The sequence below is a fragment of the Pezoporus flaviventris genome, unplaced genomic scaffold, assembly GCF_033815535.1.
Source record: "Pezoporus flaviventris isolate CSIRO_AGI_PZ_B2104156 unplaced genomic scaffold, CSIRO_AGI_Pfla_v1 ptg000070l, whole genome shotgun sequence".
Lineage (NCBI taxonomy): Eukaryota > Metazoa > Chordata > Aves > Psittaciformes > Psittacidae > Pezoporus > Pezoporus flaviventris.
The window spans coordinates 1,983,208-2,005,379 of record NW_026892618.1 but is presented as its reverse complement, the minus strand read 5'-3'; the positions used below and the strand labels follow the sequence as shown (position 1 = coordinate 2,005,379).

Here is a 22,172-nt window from a genome sequence, read left to right as displayed (position 1 = left end):
TTCTGGAGCGGGGACAAGCTGTAGCTCGGAGGGTCTGTGAGCCCGCGGGACCGCCCTGGGCGAAGCGGCTGAGAGCAGTGAGACTACTGACGGGTAGGAGGGAAGCTGAGGCGGCTGAGGAGACTGGGGGGGACGGGTGACTGAGGGGAACGAAGAAGGTGTGCGGCTGAGGAGGGAGGCGGGGGCCACGGCCGCTCTGACCGGGGAAGGAGCGGGGGGAGGCGGAGCTTCGTCTGCATCTGCTCTTGGATTAGCTGGGGCATCTTGGGCCACTGGGCGCGGGGCGAACGGGAGTGCACGATTGGTTGCTGCGCCGGCCGCCGGCGCTGGGTGCGGCCGCCGCGTAAGGCGGAGGGACGGCTCCGTCGGTGGTGCCGCAGTCGCTCGGCAGTGGCCGGTGCTGCGGAAATCCGTTCGTGTTAGCTGCGCGCCCGCCGCTCCTCTCCCGCCGGTGACGATGTTGGACCGCGAGGGCGGCTGGAGCGTCTCGTTCGCCGGCTGCGGCTTCCTGGGTGTCTACCACATCGGCGCCGCCACCTGCCTGCAGGAGCGCGCGCCGCACGTCATCCGCGACGCCCGGCGCATCTACGGCGCCTCCGCCGGCGCGCTAGCCGGCGCTGTGCTCGTCGGAGGCGGCTCTATGGGTCAGCGGCGGTGTCCGGCTGCACCGCGGGCTGGGGGGCGGGAGCGGAGGGAAATGGGGTGAGGAGGACGCGGTGGGCTGCTTGAGCCGGCAGGTGGGTCAGGCCGGGCCGGCGGCGGGGGGCTGCTATGGCACGGCCCCGGGAGCGCCTCGGTCCGTTGCCACTGGTGCTAAGGGCTATCAGGGACGGCCGCGGGGTCGGCGGGGCTTCCCTCCATTTCTTTTCCAGGTCCTTTCCAATTCCTCTCTTCTTCTAGCTTTCTTGTTTTCTGTCTCCAGAGAGGAACCTGAAACATTAAATCTGAACCGGTTATCTGTCCCTGTAGGTGCTGGGCTGTCTGTTTTGATCCGTTCCCTTACGTCTCAATCTCTTACCTCTGTATAAAATACTCATAAATCATGAGTTTCCTTGAGGGCAGGAGAAGAGGCAGGTGGTAAAGTTTGCGTGTCTGCACCGCGGGTGGATATTTTGCAACCTCCCGGGCTTAATAAATGATCTTGACAGTGCCTCAGCTGATTTCAACACTTGCATAGTCAAATGGTTGAGTTTACTACCCCGGGTATCAGGACAGATGTGTGTCTCTCTAAGGAGTGCCTGTGCCTCTTGGCTTTGAACAAGTTGTGGCTGGAGTTGCACATGCCAGGGTTGATGACAACTGCTCTTACCTTAGTGTGAAGTGGAGGAATTAAAAGCTGTTAGGAAGTAGCTGGATCCTAGCAACTGTCAAAGCAAATGGACTAACCCTACCATCAGTTTGAAACAAAATACTTGCACTTTATTGGGAAATAATGCATCTGTTCTGTAGTCACTTTTGCATATGAAGTTTCAGTTAGCTTTAACTTGCTGCTTCTTAAAGCTTCGCCTTTCTTGGGGTAAGGCTAAGATAGATAAGGTCAGGGCTTAGGTTGGCTTTAACACGCTTTTCCTTTTTAATCCATGCGCAGTGTGTATTGCATAGCTCACTTTGGTATATGATTAGAAACAGTGGATTGGTTAAAATAACTGATTGTAATTGTGGTTTAAGTAATAGAGTTGATCTGGTTTTGAATTTATACAGGATAAAAGATGTTAGTTTGCAGCTAAGCACAGTCCTTGTGATAAGCGCTTATTTTCTAGCAGTAGGAAAAGTATACCTTGCTTTTACCCATGTAGGGTTCGTGAGAACCTAAATGTACATTTATCTGGTGAATCAGACATGATAGACGTTAAAGCTTGATCCAAGTAAAATATCTACGTGTTCAGAATGGTGACTGAAATGCAGTTATGAAGTAGATGAAATCTGAAAATGGTTTTCCTTTTCAACCAAAGAAATCCATTGACTAAAAGCTTGCCTAGTTCGTTACTTAACACTGACCAGTTTTGGTAATAGTACCCTTAACAGATTTAGAACTAGAAGATTTTGTAAAGACACATTTAATTTTATTTACAGAAGGAGAAGGAAAACAATGAGTACTTGCTTTGAATTTGGGGAGGGTTTGGGTTTTGCTTTTATATTTCTGAGGGAAAAATTCACTGACTAAACCAAACAGAACTTGTTGGTACATGTGAGAGGATAATGCTGTGACACACTTGTCCCTGCTGCTTAGCCACTGATCTCCACTGCATGTGATTAATTTTGTCAAAGCTTTAGCAATAAACTTGTGCTACTTGAACTTTTTAGTTTACTTGCTGTAATGTACTAGCATAATGCAATTGAGTTGTTATGAGCCGAACACCACCTATTAAAACAAATCTTATTTAGCCACAATAACTATTTTTTGAACATACCCAATTTTAAGTTGTCATTGTAAATGATTTAAGAAGGAAGCCGCTTTAAATATTTGAAGTGTTCTTAAGCACAAATAATGTAAATTATTTACCTAAAAGCATGTATTATTAACAGCTTTTAAATTTTTTAGCATTTTAGTACCTGAGGCTTGCAGATTTCAGATTATTCCTGTCTTTCCCTTCTCATATGCCAATTGAGATTTTTTGCTTTTCTTTAATAGAATATCTGAAATCTGTGAATCCATGTAAATTCATCAAACTAAGAAAATATTCCCATGTTTATTGTCTATCTTTTTAGCTTTTTTTCTCTTTTTTTAAAGTTTGTGTGAAATCAGAGGACTGTAAATAGGCTCTAAAGAAACACCATGTTGTAATAATTTATTTAATTAGTTCGTATTGTATGCCTCCCTTACATTGATGCACTTTAACATGCAGTATTTATTTTGCAGTTGTTGTAAGTCATAGAATCATAGAATAGTTTGGGGTGTATTTTCACAGTTGCATTTCACTGTGGAAAGACAGAGCCAGACTCTTCTCTGAGATGGGTGATGGAAGAGGCAGCAGGCACAAACGGGAGCATGGCAAATTCTGATTAGGTATAAGGAAAAGAAAATCACCATAAGAGTGGTAAAATGCTGGAACAGGTGCCCTTAGAGGCTGTGGCATCTCCATCCTTGGAGGTGTTCAAGACTTGATTGAATTCAGCCCTGAGTTAGCACACTTGCTGATGCAATCTGAGCATGAATGTGTATAGATGAACAGGGCTTTTGATTAAAATTGACATGCATCTTTCATCTTTGTGTTGCATGTTACCTGTTGGATAGACAAACTGAGAGTCTGTAGAATTTAAAGTTTGAGTAAATGTAAACATAGCCATTCAGTGGCACGGAGAAGTGTGCTTTTCCAGACTGAGGAAGAAGTACTCTTTACTGAATTTGGTGGAAGGTAGAGGGAGGAGCTTAGAGATAGCTGTTCTTTTGAGGATGAAGTACATTCTAGGCTATTCTAAACTGAAACTGTTAAGGTGCACTCCTTTGTTGGATCTTCCCTATGGAGGTCCTGGAGATCTGGTATTTCTGTGGTAATGCGGCCATCCATTCTAGCGGGGCGCTAAAGAGAGCAGGTTTGGGAGGGGCTCTAAATATGATGTCAGGTTTTCCTCTGTGGGAAACAAACCAACAATTAGTTAACCATTGAGAATAGAACTGTAGAAAGACAACAAGAAACAGTTCACATTTAATAGAAGCATTAATTTCTTCAGCACTCTAGTGTTCCAAAACCTAAAATCCCAGTCTGTGAGCTTTAGCCCTCTGTCCCTTTCTGAGAAGATCCCATTTTGTAATACAGCAGCCTAAGAGGTAACTATTAGTCTGTTGAGGAAGGAAGTGAGAAGGAAAATAAGTTGGAATAATTCAACAGACTTAAAGCAATAATGATCAGCTTTTGAAATTTTCAGCGATGGGTAATTTTCTGAAAGGAAATTGAGATGAGAGTTCAGATTTAAACTGTTAAAGATCATAAGTTTTTCTGCCTATGTAAAATGAGCTGATACTTCCTGATATTTTTTACAATGAGAGGTAAATAATCACAAGAAAAGGCTAGTAGAGGGTATTGGTTTACTTTGGTTTTCAGTGAAAACAGGCCTGCAGTGAAAATGAGTGAAGATGTTACCATGCTTTAAACTTAAGCTTGAGCTTCAATATGACAGGATGCTAGTGAGAAAAACAGGATCAAGACCTGTTGGAGAAGTGAGAGCGTGTGTATTTGCTCATGTGTCCATGCACCCACTGCTCTTAGTCTGGTTTTTGTTGTTGGGGTTTTTTTTTTGTGCCTAGAAGATTTAACATTGCTAAATTAATCTATTAAAAAAAAAACAGTAAAAAAGGAGGTGATAATTTGTATCTGAGTGCATGAAAATTAGAACTGATAAAACTGTCTATATGGCTGGTTTTGGACATACCTTCTTTACTTGCCAGAATGTGACTTGTGCCATTGTTTCAGTTGCATGTAAAATGTGTTTTACTAACATGAGCATGTATTTGACTGTGAACAGTGAGCTGTGTCGAAGTTGTTTGCTGTCTTCAGGTGTGAGAGGTGGGGTCAGGCTACTGGTATCAGTGGATTCATGGCCCAAGGCAAGGGTGAAATGAAAAAAGATTGTAGTGGTAAAAATGGAACGTGCCTGGTACCTCAGACTTTTTTGAGATACTCTTTTGAACGCAGACTCTTGGTTTGCTGGTTAAGAGTGCCAAAGGTTTATGTGTTGCTATTTCAGGTGGAGGGGATGACATTGTAAAAGGATACTATTATTTTATTACTTTTTTTTTAATTAATCCAAACTCCAAGGCTTAAGCAGGATTATTTCCAGTGCAGTGCTCACATTCAACTTGATAAGTTGAATCCTCTCCATTCTAGAAGGAGTCTGTGTAAGTTAAAATGATGCAAGTTCTGAAAATATTTTTAGATGACCTTGCAGCATATCAGGCAGGTTAATAACCTGTTACTTTGACCTTCCTCTCCACCCCCTTTCCTTTACCAAGTTGACAACCTTATCAGGGAATTTCCTAAAAGTATGCCCTGGAGAAGCAGCATTAAAAATTCAAACAAAACATTGCAGGTGGATGAACTGCTGTTCTTGCTATGACTAGGTGTGTGGTTGTTAAAATGATTTTAGTGTCCTTCAGGAACAATCATGTCTTCTGTATGGGTTTTGTTTAGTTCCCAAATGCTGATTTAATTGGAGAAAAAAAAAAATTTTGTCTTTTACATATTGGTAAGAATGCACCTGTTTAGGTGGAGACCCGTGTGCGAGGTGTTACAGATATCATCCACATTCCTTACCTTACTGCTTTAAAATCTTTCCTCCTGATGTTCCTTACCATAAATCCGTCTTTAATGTTCCCTTTATTGTGTTTGTATTTCAGTGAAGATAAATGCTACTCTGAAACCTTAAGTTTGGTTAAAGTTCAACAAGTGTTACTAGCTGTGACAAACCCCTGTGCTCTGCTTCTTCAGCAGACATACTGTGGACCTTAAATCTGTGCCTCATACACTCCAGGTTTTTATGGATGTTGTATATGGAATATTTCTGTGCATGCATGCGTACAGAAGATCAGTCATCTTTGTTTTTTCTTACAGAATGTGTTTCTTGAATAATTCCTAATGGAAACACTTTATATGGGTATTTTATACCTATAGTCTACATATCTATTACTTTTAAGTAACTTAGTGGCTGGGTCTTTACCAGGAGTTCTGTTTAAAAGTCTCAAGTAACTCTGTTCTTCCAAAACCTCTTAAACTCTGTTAGAAAGAGGGGACAGTTATTTTTGCTGTCAAAAAGTTCTTGAATTTTCATGCTAGCAGTCAGAGGGAAAAGTTAAAGCTCTTGATTTGCTTTGTTACTGGAAATGTGGGGTTTGGCTTTTTGTATTTTTTTTTTCTTTGACATACTTCCTGTTCTTAAACAAATGCATTTTATTTTTTTTTCAGCTCAAGCTTGTGCAGATGTCTTGGCATTAGCCAAAGAAGCTAGAAAGCGAAATCTTGGTCCTCTTCATCCATCCTTTAATGTGATAAAGATAATAAGAGATGGACTGATGAGAAATCTTCCAGAAAACACCCACCAGTTGTCATCAGGCAGACTGTGTATTTCACTGACCAGAGTATCAGATGGTAAAAATGCATTGATATCTAATTTTAACTCTAAAGAAGAAGTTGTCCAGGTATGTTTATTTTTGCCAACTTTTAAAATTTTTTGTAATTTTAACATCATCCATTGGATTTCCATTTTAAGCAGTTTAGGATATTGTGACTTTGCAGTGTATTAAAGGTGAATTCAAGTTTCATTACACTGTATTAATTTACTAGTTTTCCTAGCCAGTGTATCTGCAAACTGTTGGAGTAAGTACAAGGGATCATTCATCGAAAGAATAAATGTCTTTGAAGTTCAGTGTATCTAATGAAAATACATTCTTCACGAATTAGATTTTTTTTTTAAGGTAATTCTTACAAAAGCAGCAATCAAAAAAGCAATCAAAAATGGGACTTTAACATTCTTATTATCAGTTACAAAGCTAGCTTAATATGATTCCTGGATGTTGATAATTATGTCCCTAGTCAGTTACTTTGATTACTCACATAATGTATAGCTTGAGTGATAGGTCACAAACTTGCCTTCCTGATTAGCATCTCCAGAAATGGTCTTTTAGTGAGTCTGGGCATTTTTTTTTAGATGGAGTGTGATTACATTCTAAAAAAGAAATGTTGGAATACCCTTACCCTGTTTAAAATAATGCTTGATAATAGCCTTTCCTCTCTCCCCCACTTTTTTTTATTCAGATGTACTTGCTGGGGATTTTTTTGATGCTTGCTCAACTGTTTTTGCTAAACATCTAAAGAGAGAAAGATAAATTATAATTTCAATAATAGAGCAGTTACTGTTTAATTCATATGGTCTCATTTTCCTACAGGCTTTAATCTGTAGTTCCTTTGTCCCTATTTATTGTGGCCTAATTCCACCATCATTTAGAGGTGTGGTAAGTCTCTATTGTTAATATTTAAAAATAGTTCTAGCTATTTTAAAAATATTAAGAGACAATGTATATGGGGGTTTTTGTTATCCTACTGTAAAATAAATACCTTCATCATAGCTTCTAGTGCTGTAGGTGTGTGTTACAACTTTTCAAAAAAAGCAAGGAAACACTAAATATGTGGATGATTTGTTATGTTTATTTCTTCTCCACTCTGCAAAACACACAGACACCATGCTGTCCCTTCCTGCCCCCATCAATCTGTTGCTTTCTGATGCAGTAATTAAAAGAGGGTATTCTAAGGCAGCAAATATTTAACGTAAGGGTAAATACTTATTGAAGGAAGTGGTGCTTATTCACCTGCACAGATTTATAGGAAGGATCACTTATACTTGTGTGTTCGTTTAAAAAAAATAAAATCTTGTAAGGCAGTGTCCTGATTTTGGCTGGGATAGTGGTTAGACCATGACAGATAGTTTATTGTGTATCTTTGTGTTCTTGCTGGAGGTACATCTGCCTTTAAAACAGGATTAAAGTTCAGTTAGATATAAACAGAACTTTTCATGTCTCTGTCATTTGTATTTAGTGTAAAAAAGGTTGCTTTATAAAGGTGAAGTGTCAGCATGTTTGTTCTATTACATTACAGGAACTGTTGGTTACAAAACCTCTTAATACTTCATGGCTATACTGGGGTTTCTAAAATCCCACATTAAAGGGGCAACAACTGCAGAAAAGTTAGTGTAGTTTGTTGCAGGAGTTCAGATTAACAAGTCTGGAAGCAGACATACATGTGTTACGGTGTTGTATTAACTTGCATTTGCTTTTCTTCCAACTTTGGTGTTTCTTATGCAAGGAAGTGGAAGAATATGGAAAGAAAATTCACAACATCTTCAAGAGTGGTTGATTAAAAACTGTTCTCAAGGCAATTTGGAAGTTCTGAAAGGTCAAGGATAGACATAAATGTATTTTCTTCTTCATGCTGAAATTTAAGCAAAAGTGATTAGAGCTGTATAGGGATTTTTCTTTATCTGTACTTTTAAACCTTGTATGTCTCCTTAAACTCTTCCAGATTAAAGGTGTTATGAAAACAGGACGTTGGACTCAATCCAAGGTTTAGGTGGATCCAGGCTAATCTGGCTATTCAGTTCTTGTCACCAGACAACAATGTTATTTTAAAAAGCTTAGTTCAGAGTACAAAAACATACAAGTGATGCTTTATTTGGTCCTATTTTGGGGGAAGGAAGAGATCATTTTTTCCTTTTGATATTTGCAGTTTTGATCTGATTTTAATATTTAGGAGGCATTTTGGATGTAACTTCATAAAAACACCACAGTGGAATATGTTTGCCCTGATTCCTGTAGTGTTTAAACACAGTAAAATGTCAAGTGTGTAAACTTTGTATATCTTGCTGTTTACTGGCTTGGTGCTTCAGGCATGTATACTCCAAAACAAAAAGATAGAAGGATAACTCTCAATAGGTATATGTAACTACCAGTTGTGAAGCTTTTGGGTGTGGTGGGTTTTGTTTTGGGTGTTTTTTTTTTTAACCCTTTCAAATACAGCAGTGGTTTTTAGATTACAAAATTACTAGGGGGAAGAGATAGGCAGATACTCCAAGTAATTAAAGCCATTTACCTCTGTAGAGCAGTGACTCAGTTGTATACTTACAGCTTTTAATAATTTCATGAGAAGGCTGTGTGCTGTGGCTCCTCCTTTGACAAACCTGTTGTGTTGTACTTGGAACTTCCACTAAGGACTTGGTGATTGCATATGTACTTTACTGATTGCATTACACATCTATAGGAAGTTTGTCAGTTTCAGCTTCCTGGTGGATCTAGAGTGTTCAGGAAACCTGCCAGGTAGGAATGGGCTGCTCTACAAGAGTATTTTGGATAAATTGCTCTTAGCTGTCATCTTCCTAATTCCTGATTTGTTTCTCAGAATGGTGGGGGAGTGAGTTTCAAGGTAGATAAAACTGATTATCCAGGTTGCTCCTGCTCAAATCACCTAGTCTGTAAATATTTACATTTTACAAGGACCTATGGGTCATGTCTGTTGCCTGGTTAGGAAAGAGGGGAATGCAGCCACTAAACCAGCAAAGCTTGTGCTCTTTTGCCACTGTCAGACCAAACTAGCTCTGACTTGTTTGACCCCACTGGAAACATGGATGTTGTGAGTGAATGGAGATGTTTTCAGCCACAGCAGCTGCTGCACTATAGATAGTTGCCCTGATACAGAACTCTTCAGTTCTTTGATCTTAAAATATCTGAGATGGTGAGGCACTGACACTACAGAAGTGGGCAGTCCAGCATGAAGGAGACAAAAGCATAATCTGGAACAGTTTCTAAACTTGCACTCAAAGCAGAATAGAGATCCATGAATGTTGGCAAGGTTTCTGAAGCATTGTCTGCCTTTTACATGTAGTTTCTTTATGTCCAAATATGCTTTTATATCAAATTCTAATTGCTGAGAGTAAGTTACTCTTATTCTGACTGAATGGTTTAGCATCACAGAACTTTATCTTTGAAAGGTAGAGCTATTATTTTACTTGTATTTTTTCTGAAGTACTGCCCCGTTAGCTCTTCAGTTGGTGCTGCTCTCATGTGAGGAAAAGGAGACACTTCCACTATTTTTTTCTCTGCATGTTGTATAGGATTATGATCTTTGAAATGGACTTCCTCTTTCTTAAACATGCAGAAATATCCCAAATAGAGTATTCTGGGGCTATCTTTGGAACTATAGGTAGCAATGTGTTATAATTGGCATTAGAGGCAGGTTACTCACTGTTGCAGTCTTAAATACTATTTAATTCTTGCATGGGAAATATGCTAGTTAGAAATTTTCAGCCTTTGAGACTTCTTATTTCTGTTAATTTTTGTAGCGCTATGTGGATGGAGGAATCAGTGACAACTTACCTCAATATGAATCAAAGAATACCATCACAGTTTCGCCTTTCGCTGGGGAGTGTGATATCTGTCCAAAGGGGAATTCTGCCAACTTCCATGAAATGAATGTGACCAACACCAGCATTCAGTTCAGTTTGGGGAACCTTTATCGTTTAACACAAGCGCTCTTTCCACCAGAACCTAAGGTAAGTCACTGCCTTCATGTCATCACTAAAGCATCTTTCCACATAAAAGCCTTGCTTTTGCAGAAAGCAGCAGTATTCTTAGCATTTCATTTAGTCATATAAACTTTTTTGGTGACATTTCTTGTTCCTATTTTTTTTATCCATTCTCCTTATTTTTAGTCTCACTTGGTGTCGTGGTTTAAACCCAGTCAGGCAACTCATTCACTCACTCCCCACCTTCTTTCCCTCCCCCTACTCCTGGAGGGACGGAGAGGAGAATCGAAAAGAATGCAACTCCCCCAGGTTGAGATAAGAACAGTTTAGTAACTAAGGTATAACACAGATCACTACTGCTGCCACCAATAATAATAATGATAAAGGAAATAACAAGGGAAGAGAATACAACACCTCAGCACCAGCCGACTGATAACTCGCCCCCCCCCCCCCCCCAGCCTGACCAAGCTCCGACCGATACCTCCTCCAACCCTGCAGTCTCCCAGCCCTTCCGGCTAGCTCCCAGTTACATCCTGGGCATGACGTGCTGTGGTATGGAATACCTCTTTGGTCAGTTTGGGTCAGGTGTCCTGTCTCTGCTTCCTCCCGGCTTCCCTTCCTCCCTGGCAGAGCATGAGGCTCACAAAGTCCTTGGCCAAACCAAAACATCCTTGTTATCAGCTCTGTTCCCGAGCCGAAAGTCAAAACACTGCACTGCACCAGCTACCAAGAAAGAGAAAAATGACTGCTACTGCTGAACCCAGGACACTTAGACTGCAAATGCATGTCCTGCTATTGGCTTTCAGCACGTGATTCAATCATGGTATCAACGTTGGTAAATTAGTACCTGTTAGTTTGTGGTCCTTTCATGTTTACCTGCTAACCAGGCGCTCCAGAACTTAGAAGTTCTAAAGCTTTGTGGCTTTGTGAAGTTCTCAATCAGTACTTCACACAGGCAAGTTGCCATTAAACTTGGCTAAGCGCTGTTAATTGGAGATCTGATGAGGGAAATGCTTGTTAATTGCTGTTGTGGAAGCTGAAAATGAAGAAAGCAGACCTTGTGAATTGGATTGGGATATACTGCAGAGGAGAATTAATGTTCCTGACTGCTACAGATGTTTGGGTTTATTTTAATTGAGGGCTTTTGACCACTTGGAGAAAAGTATTAAATTCAACTTGTGTAGGTTTTAATTCTCTTTTTATGTTTATTTTCTTCTGTCTAGGAGTACTGTGTAGGTGAGCTGATGTTGCATCTTGTGAAAGATGTTTTCATGTGGAGTTTGAGCATGAGAATTGCAGAGCTGACTTTCCATAGTTTTGGAAAGTGGGAAGCAGGGGCATTGGCATACTCCAAGCCACCCTGTTTCACTGTTGCTTGCATCTGCTGAAAAGCTAGTCAATGAAACAGAAGGAGAGGAAATCTTGCAAATTGTCTGAATGCTATCCTTTTAGGTGAACAATTCAGTGTGTCTGTAATAGCTGAAAAATAAGTTCATGTATGCATGATCCTGTATGCATTACTACAATATGCATAGATATATTAACCGGGATCTGTTGAATTACAGCAATTGTTCACGTAATATTTCTTAAAAGAATGGAGGGTGAATGGAAGTGGCTTTTCATTCTGCAGACTGTTGATCTTAAGTTGCCTCTCCTTTTATTTGTCTGATTCATTTACCCTATGCTTGCAGGTACTAGGAGAGATCTGTGAGCAAGGATATTCAGATGCTCTTAAATTCTTGAAAGAGACTGGTATGTTACACTTGTGGATTATTACTGATGATGTGGTCTTAACCTGAGCTTACAAATAAAAATAAAAGGGTGGGAGGGGTTTATGTAGCTAAGAATGGGCTAGCTCTGAGGTTTTCGAAGGGATCATGGTTATTTCTTGTAGAAATCACAGAGTTGTCACAGCTATTCACTTGAGGTAAGCTGTGCTGATGCACAGAAATTGAATTTGTGTGCAGTGAATATTAAGATATTGTTAAGTGAAATTACCAAAGATTTCCAATTCTAGGGAAGTCATCATTTTTTTTCTGTGTTAGTCATGAAGGATAGGAATAAGCTATTGTTTCCCACTCCTGTGAAACCTGTATTGTTGTAATACCTCCTGTCTGCTATCAGCCAAGTGAATTTCTAGGTAAAGCCTAGCCAGTCTAGAACTGGATAACAATATAAACTCAATCACAGACAAATTCTTATTTGTATCATGAAAGACTTTAGAAGAAGACCACTTGTAATGCGACAGTTGTTGGGACACAGATAAGTCTGGGAAGAAGACTTGAAGGTTGCTATGTTCCACTCTTAGAATTCTAGTAACATATTTTATATTAATTTGTTAATGGTCTGCACACTTTGAGACAAACAAGTTAAAGACGGTAACTTGATATTGGCACGAAGTTAACCGTGTGTTAAATACGCCTAATCCCTGTAGTCTGGCTGGAGAAGCAAATGGGTACTAGATCAGTTTCGAGGAACGAAAATGTAAGTATGATGTTTGCACTATTGCAGGTAGTATCAGCTACAGTACTGTAATGCAGTCAGATTGATGTGCTCACTGCTTATGCTCTGTTATAACTAAATATTAAATATTATATTCAAGTTTCTTGGAGTAATTTTCTTAAGGAATGTCACAGTTCTGCTTAAGAGTTTGATTTTCAAGTAATAATATTAAATATTAATGAGAGTGTCCTGTTTTATACCTTTTACTAGGTGATTCAAAGCACAAGCTATACAAAGAGCATATAATTTGTGTTTGTCTGTGCTAAGATGGGTTTTGTTGCTGTACTGCACCCATAAGTTTCCTGCGCATATGTTTCCATGCGACACTAACAATTGAGATTCCTTGCAGCTCCTCCTTGGAGGAGGAGCTGTCTTGTCCCCCATTCCTCTGTGTATTGCACTACTGTCTTCCTTTTCACACTACTGATCCTGTGATCACCTTTGTTCTTATTCTGCTGCAGGTTTGTCTTGCTTCAGGCTTACTCAGTGATAACCATAACCTTTTCAAACTCATTCATTATACATCTCTTTTCTTGTTATTTCAACAGTAGAAGTTAATTTTCCCCCTAATCTGTAGCATTTCAGATAACTTTTTTATTTTTTCCCTAAATTCTTTGTATATTCTTTTGACATTTGCTTTTTAGGGATAGTTTTAAGTAGGATACAGATTCTGTTGTATGTAGGCATGCATCCCAATAAAATTTGGTAGCCTTTGAGTCTAAAGAACTTCATAATGACTTTCTGGAAACCAAAGATAAATACCCTTCTGTGTTTTTCATTTGTGCTCATTATCTAGTGCTTGTTTCTAAGGAAATTACCAGTTCTATTTCCTAACTGGCATCAGTTTTGTAAGGCAACCAGTGTTGATTTAGATCTGTACTTTGGATATATCTTGTATCCTACTCAGTTTCCTTCTCCACCCTGTTTTAGCAATGCCTTGAAGTACTCGCGTGATATCTGCCACGTCAAATTTCCCAAACGTCTAATGTGTTTTAGGTGTGTTCTTTCCAATAAATATTAAATCAGTTTTCCTCCTCTCATTTTGAATTATTTGTTTTCTTGCTGGAAAACAACTTCGTAAATGACTGTATATTTCCAGTGCTGTTACAGTTAATTGTTCACTTTCTCGTTTCTTTAGAACCTGTTTGAAAGTAAGACCTAAACGTACAAAAGAATATGCATCAGTGTGATCAAACATTTGCGGGATTATAACAGCAAGTGTATTTGATGTTGGGTAGATTATGTTCCCTTGGGGTAGGCCTTTGTACAGATACGCAGACTTCAGGTACTGTACAGGTACTCTGAAGACCTGCAGATGAAGCCTAAGTGGAAGCCCTTGACTCTTTCAGGTATTCTGAATGACTCAATTTATATCCACTTGTCCTTCACGAAAAGAAGTCCTCATGAGGCTGCGCAACACATTGACCATACAAAGAAAAAAGTACTGACAGAAAATAATAGAGTAGAAACTCTGAAAATGGAAGCACTCAGTGACCAGCTGAAGCAAAATCCTTGGCCTTTGGAGAAGAGCATATTTGAAAGTCTACCTCCTAGACTTCGTAAAGGTGCATGCTTGAGAGTGTTTCCTGCAACTATAAATGGCAAATTTTGATTTATTTTTTCCCCTGCTTTCTCTTACAATTTTCCTAAGATGCTTTAATTTAATCTTGTAATTGTCTGTGATATTAGACTAGCTCAATCAAAAAAAAAAAGTTATTAAATGTGAACATGTACATTTTGATTTAGATTGAAGCAGGAGGAAGGAGCTGCTTTCAGCACTGCAGAGTTGTGAATTGAATTCTCATTTGGTTTTGAATAAACTTTGTATGTGCACAGTATTTTTGTAAGTGTATATTTCACACCAAAGTTGAACATCAAATCCAAATGCTAGTTGTCCCCATCTCATTTTTAAAACAGACTTCTGTAGATTTCCAATTATCTGTTTTTCCTGTCTTTTTAATAAGCTGTTAATAGATTGAAACCACATCTGATATTTCTTTAATCTATAACTTTCACTTGCATTTTTTTTGTGGATGCTGATTGGTATTTACAAGATCTGAAACTTGTCAGCATAGTGGCCCAGGAGAATAAAATTTGGAGTGAAATTCTTACAACTGTGTGTAACAACTGGAATATGCACAACTCTGGGATTTAAGCAAAGTCCTTAGAGTTACTGAGTCTCTAAAAAGACAGGAATGCTAACTAAAACACATAAGTATTTTTGGAGAGGTGAACTTCACATCCTTTTACATCCTCTTATTATAGATTAATTCTTAGACTTACTGTTTAAAAGTTCTGGGTAATGCCTTTTATCCCTGTGGTATGAGTCTGTGTTTTTCATATTTTTAAATAGCATAGGGAAGGTTTAAGGAGATTAATTCTTCCATTTTCTGTCTGAGCCCTATTCAATAACACTTTATAATTTTGACTGAAGATTGCCAAACTTTGAATTATTTAAACTCTTTTCAAATAGTCTAACATCTTTTTCAAAAATAATTATTATTAAGCACTGCAGGAAGCTTGTAAAGAACAGAATGGATTCTACGCTCAGTTCTCTAAGCTTTTCCCTATGCGAGTGATATCCTATCTGATGCTACCATATACACTACCAGTGGAGTCGGCTTACTCCGTTGCTTTACGGTAAGGAACCATTTTAGAATTATTATACTTTTGGAAATTTACTCATTGAAAGTTTATTCAGTGTTATAGGCATTCTGGTACTCTAAAATTCCAAGTGGCAACTGTCCAAAGGCTCTTACTTCTACCTACATGATGCATCCTCTGAAAGTCTGTATAGTCTAAGGCTAGACAAATAAACAAATTGCTCTTATTATTAGTAGCTGTATTGTAATTGTTCAAAAGAAGCACCCTTATTTGTATTTTCAGAAGCACAATTTTATTATTGTTAGTATATTCTGCAGTGGTGTTTGAACTCTATCCAGATAGTTCATGTGCTTCAGCTTCTTTCTAAAGTCAGGAATGAAATTCAGTGTTTACTCACAATATAAATTTTCTTATCAGATTTGTTTAGGTTGACTGAAAGTTGTGCTCTTGAAAACAGACAATGTTATGTCTTTTGATACTCATAAATGAGAAATTACAGTAAATGAGTGCACCATGAATCCCAAGCTTTGTGCTTGCTAAAGGGAATTCCAGTCCTTGAGCAGTAGATGTCATTATTGTCTTTAGAAAATGCTAAAAAAAATCAAATGCTCTGTAAATGGAGCCACGTAGAATTCCAGTTGTTTCTTTTGTTTTGTTTTTTTTTTTGTGTGTTTTTTTTGTTTGTTTGTTTTTTTTGTAGGTTTTTTTTTTTTTTATGTTAATGTACCATTTCTGTGCCATTTTGTGGTGGATGGGAGGAAGCAAGTTTCGACAGAGTTTTTATGTGGGTTTTTTCCTTTTTTCCTCTCTGGTGTAAGTGACTTCAGTTGATACCTTTTTTCCTTATGGAAAAAAATACATTTGTGACATAGTTCTGTTTCTGCCTTCTGTTTGTTCTTCTATTGTTTTTTTGTTCTTCCTTCCTCATCCATCTAACTTTAAACTGACAAAAAAATTCCCACTGAGGAGAAAGAGGTCTCAGAGAGAGGAGTATTTTGCAGGCTTCCTAAATGTTGGTCACAGGGTGTGGAATGCACATATACTGCTCAGCCACTCAGCAGATCAGAGATTAATGGTCTGTGCTGCCCCTTTTAGCTTGTAGAGAAGATTGGACTAGGTGGGAATTAACGGGAGGTTGGGAGGACCTGGAGACCTTGGTGGGGGGTTAGCTTGGGGAAATAAAAGCTGTGGGGTTGTATGTAAAAATACAGCGTGAGTTAGATCTACTGCTTATATAACAGCTTGGTTTTGATTGTAGATTAGTAAACTGGTTTCCTGACATGCCTGCTGATATTCGATGGATGCAAGAACAGCTTTGTCAGATTGCTGCTACAGTTTATTCCCAGGCTAAAAGCAAGCTGTTCTGTATATCCAGGTAAAGTGGAGTGCTGCTGCATGCAAATGATGCATTTTTATAACTGCTTTCTCTTATTAAAGCTTCAACAAGTTTCTCTCTTAAAACAGGGTTTAATAATTTTCTCAAAGGTAATACAGAACAGTTCTCTCTGCTTCTCATCCTTAGCATTGTTTCTGAAGTATATTTTTCTGGTGCTTCTTGTTTATAACTGATGAATGACTGCTACATGCTGTAGATGAAGAACTGCTTGCCTATTGGTAGGCTTATGGGTTTTGGGGATGGAGATGGGTTATAGAGCAGGCATTGGACTGAGAACAGAGACCTTGTTTCTTCTGCTCCACAGTACCTGGAGCAATCAGAAAGAAAAGAAGAAGAAAAGGTGGCCCAAGATGTTCTAAATCAGCTGTAGCGTGTAGGAACTGGAAACCATAGGGAGAAAGACTACGTTCTTAGGAGTCTGGACAGGAAAGATTGTAAGTTAAAAAGTAGATTAATACGAAGGACAGTCTTGTAAGATAGTTGGGAAGAATTAAAATAAGACACGTGGAAAACTTTTAGGAACCTCTATTTCTGTGGGAGAGGAACTTCCACTTGAAACTAGTTGTAAGTGGGTTCATTATGCTTCTCTTGCTATTCTGGTCTGAGATTAAGCCTTTTAGACTTTTTACTTCTGTAAAGTTTTGTAGCACTATGTGAATGGAGGAATCAGTGACAACTCACTTCAGTATGAATCTAAGAATATCATTACGGTTTTGCTTTTTCATGGGGAGTGTAGCATTTCCCTAAGGAGCTCCGCAGACTTTCACACATTGAATGTCAGATACTCAGCTTAGATTTTCCTGCTATAAATGGACTTGTTGCTGGAACACAATTACACAGCTGTGTCAGAGCAGTGCTCTGTATAGCAAGTAGAGAAACGTAAACTCTCTTTGAGGTCCAAATGCTTATAAATATGAAGTCTCCTAAGATTTGGTCTGAGAAAGATATGAGCTACTCTGTAAATCCTGCTTTACTGTAATTTTTCTTATGATTGTCTCAACGCCTGCAGTTGCTAGGAAGGAGGTAGAAGGGGAAGAGAAATTAGCCTGAGAAGCTATTGAACATAATTCTTAAATTCTTCATAAAAGCTTCCAAGAGATAGCTGTAGCACTGTAGACTCATAAATGCAGCAGTTATTTCAGTTAAAGCATTGCCATGTTTTACATCCAGCACGTTCTTAAATTACAATGAAAAATACATTTTTATTTGAGCCAGGAGTTCTTGAGCTTTTGTTTTCCTGCTTTTAGTAACAAAGATAAGGAGGAAGATCAAAGATGCTCTTTCTACCCCTGGCAATGCTATACAGTGAATCATTAGAAGTGCAGGATTGTTATGTCTGAGAACTGCTTGATCCTACTTCCTTATAAAAAGCTTTGCCAGGTTCTGGATGGGCATTCTGAAAGATCCAATTGATAAGCTTCATCCCTTAGAAGTACAGAGTAGTCAAACTTACTGTTAAAGGCTCTGGCTTAATGGAAAACTGAATGAGGATGAAGCTTGGGTTCCTTCCCCCTTTGGAAGTATTAGATGCTGGCTTTCATATTAGGTTTCTTTTTATAATATTCAGTTTTATCCAGAATTCAGGAGCATTTAATTGCTGTGTACAAATAGCCTCTCTTCTCCCTTTCTGAAATCCATTAAAGCCTTTGCGTGTATAACACTAGTTGACTTTTGAGGCCAACTCTCTGAGCAAAAATGTAATCCTTGATACATACATTTGCTATCATCTGACTGTCACCTCTTCATTTATTTGATATCACATGTAATCCAGTGTCTACTTTTTTCTTTCTCAATGATAGTTCTGCTTTCTTTCCACAAGAAATATGTGTATAGTCATCTTCCTGCTTTTACCTTTATTGAACAGCTTCTTGATGTTGCTCATACTCCAGTCTTACCAACTGTGAGGCTCTACATCTGAAACAGGCATTTAGAAGGCATAGCATCACAAGACTGTGCTATATCTAACCTCCAAGAGGGGTCATTTGGTCATTGAGTCATGATGAACCAGGAACATTGTTTCTCTTGTGGAAAGAGAAGCTCTTGGGCTTAAACAGAACTTGGTGGTCGTTGCTCTTCCTGTGTGCTTTTATGGTATCTTCAGAGGGGATCAGCTGCCACTAAACTGTTTACACTCTCAAACTTCAAAGTTTTCTAAGCCTTCTTTACTAGATTTTTCTCTTCGGATAGAGAGGTCCCAAGACTCTGTTTGTAGAATCCTACACTGTATTCTACAGGTGGGCTCTTTGTGGACTTATACTTTCAGCATCCACCAAGAACTTACTGCTGCTTTTGAAGAAAGTAACCTCTACACAACTTTTTTTTCAAGCTTTTCCCCTTATGTCATCAGCTCTAGCTTCTGTTTTGGAATCAGACTTAAATCTCATGAAAATTTGAGGTGTTTATGGTTTGAAAATCCTTTTAGGAAACTAAACCTGGTGGATGGTATCTTCTAGTGCACCTAAACTCAGGTATGGAAACTGGTGTTGAAGTGTGTGTTGCAAGTTGGGGAGAAGGGGGGGGTGCATGAGAGGGGGCATTGCAGGTTGTTACAGGAAAGTTTAAAAAAAAAATTGTTTTTTTCTTGGTGACAACTTCAGTTTCTTGTTTTCAAATTGAAAAAAAATTACTTGGTGATTCAGGTGCTGGTGTACAGCGTAGAAAATTTCTGATCCAGGTGGGTGATAATTGGCTAATTGTAAAGTTGAATGCAGAGATGGCACTTGAGAAGCTGAACAACTGTATTTGCTTCTCAACTTGTAAATGTTGAGACTATTCTTGTTAATTTTCAGTTAGTGCTGTGATTGGTAAATCAGCAAATATTCCAAGTGGGTAGCTGGGGGGGGGGGGGGGGGGAGATAGGACTAATGCACAAACTGGGTCTACCCTTCTGAGCTCATCAGAACAGTGTGGCTTCGAATGTAAGTATTTTGTTCTTACTTCTGAGGACAACACATAGAGTTCCGCCTATGATGGTTTCAAGATCCTTTTCCTGTTGTCCCATACCCTAACGCATTAAATTGCATTTAAAATTAACCATTTTCCTCTAGCCTTCTTCCTTATACGAAGATTCCCTGTAAGACATCTGAACAATAATAAAAATAGTAACTGAAACACTAATTTTTATTTTATTTTTTTTTTAAACAGGAAAGACAAATACACATCCCTAAGAAAATGTCAAACTGTTCCATCTACTATGGAATTTCGTTCTTCATACTGCCACCTTAAAATGCCTCGCTCTTCTGCGGACCTTGAAACCTGGCTCTGGGAATCTTCAAGCTTCATGCACTCAGTTATGAAAAATGCTTCTGTTAACGTACAGGAGCATTCAGAAATAAACTCCTATCCTGGTTTTCCCCCAAATCCTGATGAGTCTGGGTTGGAAATAGATTTTGACTCTTCCTCAGAGTCAAGTTTCCAAACTGCTCCAGAGTATTAATTTGGAAGTAGCTTCCAGAGTTTCCAAAATTCCAATTTGGCAGAGAAATTTATTTCCTAAAGAACTAAAGATCACTTTGATTATTGCCAGTAAGTCTTGTAAAATTTGTTTACAGCTTCCTGACAAATCTGTCTTGAGAATCCTATTGTTGTAAGGATTATAAAAACAGTGGCTGCTATACTAAGAAACAGACTACAGTTCTGTCAAAGCACCAGCTCAATCAACTGTAGAAAACATGTAGTAAACAGTGTTTCTCTGGAAATAAGTTATTTTAAAATCTACTTTCAGAATAAAAATGGAAATTCTGTAAACAGATTTAGACACACAGGCAAGGATAACAAAACCTTTTTAAAAATATAATTCTTAACAATAGTATGTGTTAGGATTAATTTTATAGCACTTAAATAAAATTTGACTTTTACTACATAAAGGGAAATACACAAAGGAGCTTTTTAGTGGCCTCCAGTGTCCATTTGCCTTATGTTTAAACATACTGTTGTGTTTACTGAAAAAATTGTCTGCATGAGGTACTGTAGGAACAGTAATATTCTAGGTTACTGTATGTATTCTGTAGTTCACATTACTACTCCTCTGTGGCTCTTTCCCTCTTCAAATACTTCAAGGGAAAAAGACATAGGAAATGGGATGCATTCCCCTGAAGTGTAAATAGGTATAGTTTCAGTGATTTTTTTTTTGAATATAAGAACTTAATACTTGACTAAGTATTGAAAAGTAGGTAAAATAGTGACTGATTAGTAGTAAACAGTAATCTGAGAAGGGTGTTAAACTTCACAGAAGATGTTAATCACCTTATAGCAAATGGGGAATGATGTTTAGTTCTCATCTCTTAATTGCTGCCCAATCATTCCCAATTTATTCCTCTTCTCCCACGCCCCCATTGACTTATGGTTTGTTGTTTTTTTTCTTCCCTTCCCTTCTTCCACTTTCCTCTTGCTAAAGGAAGGAAGAAAAAAAGTGTCCCTGCTGTCTCAGTGAGGTATGATAGCCCAGTGAAAGTTTTCCAAGACCAGTTGTTAGAGGAAGCAAATGTGTAAGACTTGGTGGGAGTATTAGTATCCAGGGAGCTGTGCAAAGGTGTCAGATAATGGGCTGAAAGTCAGCCAGATCTGTATTTAGTTGATGAGCATTTTACACACTTTGCACTACAAAGGTTCTGCATGATTTTAATAAAGAAGACACATTAGTGCATGAATACATCAGGAGAAGTCCAAGATGAACCACTCTCTTCATGTTTTGTTACCATGGACAGTTTTTTTCAAGTAGAAAGAATCAACAATGGGTTTAAAATGGAGTTTGTGTAAGTGTTTGGGGGTAGGCTTGTGACATTCGGAACCTTCTCATTGAAGAACGTGAACTGCGTGCAAGCTGGGTGCAGCCCAGGGAAGAGACTATAGCTGCTTGCTGGAAGTAGCTTGTACAAGAAGTGGCAACGATGTTGAGACACTCAGGAGAGGGAACTCTGGAGTTCTGAGCTTTGGGATCCAGAACTCTGTCAAATAGCAAAATGTAGCATTTTTTAGTTGGACCAGCCTTTAAGCAGTTTCCGAGTTGTGATTTCCTTAAGCTTGGAAGTGCTAAATTTTGCATCATCGTGATTGATTTTAGAATGGTGGGGGAGAGGGGAGAAAGTGTCAAGCTGTCTGTTTCCCTACCACAGAAGGGTGGTATTTTTACTTCAGCTCTTTTGTTAATTTCTTCTGTGTGCGTTTATCTGTCTTTTCAGAAATTTGCAAGAAAAGTTTGAAATATTACTCTAACTACAAGTTCTATTTTATATTGTCTTCATTTGTAACTTTAAAACTTTCTATAATTTAATTTTATAATGTTCTGCAAAATGTTGGGTTTACCAGTATGTGTTAGAATTCAGGCAGGAATGCCGAGTTTTCATTCTTTTGTGTGTTGGAAGAGTTCTATTACCTACATTTAAATCAACTGTAACCACTTGTCCTGCTGCGTACAGCTCCAATTTTGTCTCCTTTTTCTAAAATAAAAGGACAATCTCTTCTATTACCGTGTTCTCTGAGCTTTCCTGCCTACAGGTGCGTTTATTTCACTGAAGTGTTCTGAGATCGTTTAGAGCAGTGACTTAGGTTACTGCGCTGCTACAGCACTTGCTGCCGCGTCAGTTCATGTCGTGTCGCCTCTCAGACCCACCTCCGGCAGACAGCAGCACCCGCCGCAGCTGTATAGGGCTGCACCCGAACCCTG

At 38.9% G+C, this 22,172-nt stretch overlaps 1 protein-coding gene across 6 annotated transcripts; it reads left to right on the top strand.

Moving 5' to 3' along the window:
* Positions 1-277: 277 nt before the first annotated feature.
* Positions 278-21,974, top strand: LOC133278875 (patatin-like phospholipase domain-containing protein 2). Of its 6 annotated transcripts, none has more exons than XM_061472065.1 (10): positions 278-644; positions 5,901-6,133; positions 6,881-6,946; positions 9,823-10,032; positions 11,697-11,757; positions 13,857-14,072; positions 15,015-15,147; positions 16,370-16,486; positions 18,855-18,975; positions 19,652-19,780. In XM_061472065.1, exons 1-9 carry the CDS (start codon positions 458-460, stop codon positions 18,958-18,960), a joined length of 1,329 nt encoding a protein of 442 aa, XP_061328049.1. In that variant the 5' UTR covers positions 278-457; the 3' UTR covers positions 18,961-18,975; positions 19,652-19,780. The 6 variants fall into 6 exon arrangements, 4 of the variants coding, with proteins under 4 accessions (XP_061328049.1, XP_061328048.1, XP_061328050.1 ...); XM_061472064.1 differs by having other exon boundaries at positions 18,834-18,975; XM_061472066.1 differs by having other exon boundaries at positions 281-644; positions 18,930-18,975.
* The last annotated feature ends 198 nt before the right edge of the window (positions 21,975-22,172 follow it).